The following is a 5,949-nucleotide window of genomic DNA, read 5'->3' as shown; positions in this document are numbered from 1 at the left end:
CCGCGTTTCAAGGTCTCCTGGGGCCTGGTGGACACGTGGCCTGGTGCCTCTTGGCCGTCCTCACCCAACCCCAGGTGCCACGTCTGGTGGGAGCTGCGGTTTGGGGTTGAGCCCATCTGAGGTACGTGCTGGTGCCCTCTTGACCATCCGTGTTCGACGTTGGTTTCTGCACCTGGTGAGGAGCCACGTTTCGGAGTCCGACCTCTTGGAGATGCATCCCAGCACCTCTCGACCGTCCTTGTCCAACCCTGGTTTCTGCACTCGCCGTGGAGTCACCTTTTGAGGTCTGGTCCATTGGAGATGCGTCCTGGTGCCCTCTTGACCATCCTTGACCAACTCCAGCTCCTGCACCCAGTGAGGAGCCGTGTTTCAGGGTCCAGTCCCGTCCCGGCTCCTCTCGACCATCCTTGACCAGCCTCGGTTCCTGCAGCTACCATGGAGCCACGTTTCAGGGTCCAGCCCCATCAGAGCTGTGTCCCACCACCTCTCGACTATCCTTGACCAACCCTGGTTCCCGTATCCGCCACGGAGCCGTGTTTCGGGGTCCAGCCCCATCAGAACCACGTCCCACCACCTCTCGACCATCCTTGACCAACCCCAGTTCCCGTAGCCACCACGGAGCTGCATTTTGGGGTCCAACCCCATCAGAACCACGTCCCACCACCTCTCGACCATCCTCATCCAACCCTGGTTCCCGTATCCACCACGGAGCCGTGTTTCGGGATCCAGCCCCATCAGAACCACATCCCACCACCTCTTGACCATCCTCATCCAACCCCGGTTCCCGTATCCACCACGGAGTCATGTCTCGGGGTCCAGCCCCATCAGAACCACGTCCCACCACCTTTCGACCATCCTCATCCAACCCTGGTTCCCGTATCCGCCACGGAGCCGTGTTTCAGGATCCAGCCCCATCAGAACCACATCCCACCACCTCTCGACCATCCTCATCCAACCCTGGTTCCCGTATCTGCCACGCAGCCACATTTCAGGATCCAGCCCCATCAGAACCATGTCCCACCACCTCTCGACCATCCTCATCCAACCCCGGTTCCCGTATCCACCACGGAGCCGTGTTTCAGGATCCAGCCCCATCAGAACCACGTCCCACCACCTCTTGACCATCCTCATCCAACCCCGGTTCCCGTATCCGCCACGGAGCCACGTTTCAGGATCCAGCCCCATCAGAACCACATCCCACCACCTCTCGACCATCCTCATCCAACCCCGGTTCCCGTATCCACCACGGAGCCGTGTTTCAGGATCCAGCCCCATCAGAACCACATCCCACCACCTCTCAACCATCCTCATCCAACCCCGGTTCCCGTATCCACCACGGAGCCGTGTTTCAGGATCCAGCCCCATCAGAACCACATCCCACCACCTCTCAACCATCCTCAACCAAGCCCAGCCACCCACCCACCGGCGAGGCGCCACGTTTCGGGGCCGCCCCGCCGACGGCAGCTTCCCGGACCCGGGCGGAAGGCGCCGGAGCCGCGGCGGCCCGGATTAGAGGCGAAGGCGGAGGAAGCCGTTTCCTCCTCCGGCCCCCGGATAAAAACCCCGGGGCCGGCGGTGGCAGGAGGAAGACGTGCCCGCGGCCGCGGCGCTTTGTCACCTCGGGTGGAACCTGCCCTCCCCTTGGGCCACCACGGCCACGCGGCCCCGCACCGGCCGCCTCCCCCTCCCTTTCCCGGTAGGAATGCGGGGGCTTCCCCCCGGGATCGGGGTGGGGAGACGGGAGTCATGCGCCGGAGGAGGTGGGGTGGGTCCCCCCCGGAGTGTCCCCGTCCTGTCCTTTCCTCGTTCCTCTCTTCCGTCCTCCTTCCCTTCCTCCGTTCCTTTCCCGGGCTTCCTTTCCTCCGTCTCGGCTGCCGGTCTTTCTTGTCCTCTCTTGTCCTTCCCTCCATTCCCTCCTCCTCCTCCTCCTCTCCTCCTTTTCCTCCTTCTTTCCTTTCCTCCCTTCCCTCCTCCTTTACTTTCCTCCCTTCCCTCCTCCTTTGCTTTTCTCCTTCTCCTGTCCTCTCTCCTCCCCTCCTTTCTTTTCCTCCCGTCCTCCCTTCCCTCCTTCTTTCCCCCTTTTCCTCCTCTCCTCCTTTCCCCTTCCCTCCTTCTTTCCCCTCTTTTCCTCCTCTCCTCCTTCCCCCCCTTCCCTCCTTCTCTCCTATCCTCCTTCGCCTCCCGTCCTCCCTTCTTTCCTTCCCTCCTCCTTTCCTCGCTTCCCTCCCCTCCTGCCATGCCGGCCCCCTTTCCCTCCTTTCCCTCCTTCCCTCCTTTCCCTCCTTCCCTCCTTTCCATCCTTCCCTCCTTTCCGTCCTCCCCGTCCCCCTCTCCCTCCTCCTGTCCCCTCTCCCTCCCGTTCTTCCTCTCCTCCGTCCTTTCTCCTTCAGCCCATCCTCGCGTTCCTCCACAAGCACCTCGTTTCCCCCCCCCCCCGGCCCCGTTAGGTCCTTCCTTCCCCCCGGGCCCGGGAGGGAGGTGGTGACCCCAGGGTCCCATGTCACCCATGGGTTGGGTCCCCTCCCATCTGGGACCCTGATCCTGCCGGGGGACACCCGGGACCAAAGCCACCCCCTGGCCGTCTCTCTGCAGCTCCTGTCCCTCCGGCATGAAGGTCCTGGTGGTGATGCTCCTGGCTCTGGTACCCGCAGGTAGGAGAGGTTCTGGGGACCCCCCTGATGGGTCCTGTGTACACCTTTGGTGTCCCCTATCTGCCCTGGGGTCTCACATCCACCCTGGGTGTCCCCTATCTGCCCCGGGGTCCCACATCCACCCTGGGTGTCCCCTACCTGCCCCGGGGTCCCATGTCCACCCTGGGTGTCCCCTACCTGCCCCAGGGTCCCACGTCCACCCTGGGTGTCCCCTACCTGCCCCAGGGTCCCACGTCCACCCTGGGTGTCCCCTACCTGCCCCGGGGTCCCATGTCCACCCTGGGTGTCCCCTATCTGCCCCAGGGTCCCACGTCCACCCTGGGTGTCCCCTATCTGCCCCAGGATCCCATGTCCACCCTGGGTGTCCCCTATCTGCCCTGGGGTCCCATGTCCACCCTGAGTGCTCCAAGTCCACACCGGGGGCCCCACATCCACCCAGGGTGCCCCACATCTGCCCAAGGGGGCCCAACATCTGCCTCAGGGCCCCACATCTACTCCGTGGGTCCCACATCCACCCTCCATGTCTCCCATCTGCCCCATATCCACCCCAGGGGCTCCATATCTGCTCCGGGTGTCCCATGTCCATCCTAGGTGTCCTCCAGGAAGGATCCTGGGCCACTAGTGTCCCATGTCTCTGGGCTGTGTGACACCAGAGAGGGTCCCGGGCCACCTGCATGACCTGTCCCACGTCCCTTTGCTCCTGCAGCCTCAAGGAACGTCCTGTGGGTGCTCGAGGGGACCTCCTGTGACCTGCCCTGGCAGGCCGCCCTCTTCAAAGGGGACAAGTTCATCTGCGGGGGCACGCTGGTGGCCAGGAACTGGGTGCTGACGGCCGCCCACTGCCACGTCCCGGGGTAGGAGGTCGCGGGGTGGAGTGGCCCCAGGCACGGGGCTGGGCACGGGCGCGTGGGGCGGTTGTTTGCGTCGGTGCCTGGCGGGTTTGGTGTCGGAGGGCCAAAGCCACCCAGGAATTGGCGCCGGTCACGCCCGGGGCCTTGGTCTTCTGCCAAGGAGGCTGGAAGGGTTGGTGGTATCTCAGCAGGTTTAACTCTGCCCCTTTTCAGGCTGCGTGTAACCTTAGCTGCCTCTTTTGGGCATGTCCATAACCTTAACCCTGCCCTTTTCTGGACAGACATGACCTTAACTCTGCCCTTTTTATGCCTACACATAACCTTAACCCTGCCCTTTTCTGGACAGACATAACCTTAACTCTGCCCTTTTCTGCTTTCGCTTCTTCTGCCTTCCTGGCCCACGGCGCTGGCTCTGCCCCCTCTTTGTGTGGGTCCCCAGGGTGCTCCATACCCAGCCCGGACCCTCCTCTCCCCATCCCAACGCTGACGCCTCTGGCTCCAGCTTCATCAGCGTGCGGCTGGGGGGCCGGGGGCCCAAAGAGCCGGGCGGCTCGGAGCAGCGACGGCTCTCCTCCAAGGTCATCAGCCACCCGCGCTACGACCCCGCCACGAAGGACAGCGACCTCATGCTCGTCAAGCTCCTCCTGCCCGTCCACATCAACGAGCGGGTCAAGCCGCTGCCCTTGGCCACCCACTGCCCCGTGCCCGGCAAGACCTGCCAGATCTCGGGCTGGGGGTCCACCACCAGCCCTGAAGGTATGAGGTTGTTCACGTGGGACCCAGGTGTCCGGGCTCCCTGCTTCCACCCCAAGATGCCCTTGCCCTCCTCAAGGACCCAGGCGTCCAGGACCTCCCCGTCCACCCCACTTATGGGACCAAACGTTCAAGCTGCCTCCGCTCCGACCCCCTTGGTCCTACCACCCTCCTCAAGGACCCAGGCGTCCAGGTCGCCCAGGCAGGGCACTGGGCAGCGGCTCCCACTTGGTGGCAGCGAGACAAAAAGGGAGGGGGGACGAGTCCGGACACCTGGGTCCATCCTCCCACCCCGGGTGACCTCCTGGCCTCCTTCACCCTCAGTCAACTTCCCCGAGGACCTGCACTGCGCCAAGGTGACGATCGTGCCGGAGGAGCAATGCCAACGGACCTACCCCGGCTCCATCACCGCCAACATGGTGTGTGCCGGCGAGTACAGCAGCCGGGCAGATTCCTGCCAGGTGGGTGCTGCCGGTGATTTGAGGCCACCGGATCTGGATGAGCTTCCGGGAGGGAACGTGCCAGGCTGAGGACGGGCACAGCTCGATGCAGCTGGCAGCTGGGGGGGGCGGACAGCAAAGCCGGTGGGGTTTCATGGCATCATTAAGCCGGCTGGAGATGACCCCCAGCGGCCCTGAAATGTCCCCAAATTGGGTGGCAATTCTTCGCTCTGCCCTCGCTTCGCCTGCATGCTGTTTTTGTGGGATTTCATGGGTTTTGTGGGTTTCTCCCCCAAAAAGTGGCTCTGCTCCAGGTCCAGATGCTACACCACCACCCAAGTCCTCTTCCAGGACCCCAGCATTGAGATGCCTCCATGGGGCCAAGTTTCCCAGCCCCATAGGGTCTCCCCCCGCCTGGGAACGAGGATGTCACCAGGACGGGGGGGGACACAGGGGACCGTGGGGCTGAGAGGGGGGTTGGCCATGTCACCGGGACCTCCATGCGTCACCGCTCTCACCTCCGCAGGGCGACTCCGGGGGTCCCCTCGTGTGCGACGGGCGCCTCCAGGGCATCGTCTCGTGGGGACCGGGGATCTGCGGGGACCCCCAGAAACCCGGCGTCTACGTCAACATCTGCAAATACATCCGCTGGATCCAGGACACCATAAGAAGGAACTGACCTCCCTGACCCACCCGCAACCCCGCCGACCCCGCAAAAGTCCCCACAGTGCCTTCTCCTCCTCCTCCTCCTCCTCCTCCTCCTCCTCCTCCTCCTCGGTGAAGCTCCCCGGAGCCGGCCGGTCCGAGCGCCGCAGCACGCATCCGGGGAAGGGGGGGACGATGGTTGGCCGCGGGGACCCCGTTGAGTTGCCAATGAATAAAGCTTTCCACCGCGGGGGCCGTGGCCCGTGTCTTTGGAGAGTGGGAGCACATCTTGGGCACGTTGAGGTGCCCCAAATTGCCCCGGGCCTCAAAGAGGTGGGAGAGGATCCAGTTGGGCGCCGTTGAAGACCAAACCAGTTGGGTGCCACCGAAGGGAAAACCAGTAGGCCACCATCGAGAGGTAGACCTGTTAGCCGCCGCTGAGGGGTAGACCAGTTGGCCACCGTTGAGGAGTAGACCTGTTGGCTCTTCCAAGGAAAGTGGTTTCACCCTTTTTTTCCCCATAAACAGCAGCCACGGGGGGGGGGGGGGGTTGATCCAGCTCGATGTCCCCCCCACGAAGAGACATGAGCCCTCACGATGTCCTGGAAC

The 5,949-nt window shown here is 63.8% G+C and overlaps 1 protein-coding gene across 1 annotated transcript; it reads left to right on the top strand.

Annotated features, from left to right (window-relative positions):
* The first annotated feature begins 2,608 nt into the window (after positions 1 to 2,608).
* On the top strand, positions 2,609 to 5,447 carry LOC106494189 (kallikrein-8-like). The gene is made up of 5 exons (XM_067316785.1): positions 2,609 to 2,651; positions 3,358 to 3,505; positions 4,005 to 4,258; positions 4,580 to 4,716; positions 5,222 to 5,447. The coding sequence occupies exons 1-5, from the start codon at positions 2,609 to 2,611 to the stop codon at positions 5,372 to 5,374; spliced, it is 735 nt and encodes a 244-aa protein (XP_067172886.1). The 3' UTR covers positions 5,375 to 5,447.
* Positions 5,448 to 5,949: the final 502 nt, after the last annotated feature.

Source organism: Apteryx mantelli, unplaced genomic scaffold, assembly GCF_036417845.1.
Source record: "Apteryx mantelli isolate bAptMan1 unplaced genomic scaffold, bAptMan1.hap1 HAP1_SCAFFOLD_122, whole genome shotgun sequence".
Lineage (NCBI taxonomy): Eukaryota > Metazoa > Chordata > Aves > Apterygiformes > Apterygidae > Apteryx > Apteryx mantelli.
This window is presented reverse-complemented; position numbering and strand designations above follow the sequence as displayed.

Bases quoted from the DNA above. Each gene is read 5' to 3' on its own strand.
- LOC106494189 (XM_067316785.1), top strand. From the start codon at position 2,609: ATGAAGGTCCTGGTGGTGATGCTCCTGGCTCTGGTACCCGCAG. The intron at 2,652-3,357 runs GTAGGAGAGGTT...TTGCTCCTGCAG, and splicing joins CCTGGCTCTGGTACCCGCAG to CCTCAAGGAACGTCCTGTGG. The intron at 3,506-4,004 runs GTAGGAGGTCGC...CTCTGGCTCCAG, and splicing joins GCCCACTGCCACGTCCCGGG to CTTCATCAGCGTGCGGCTGG.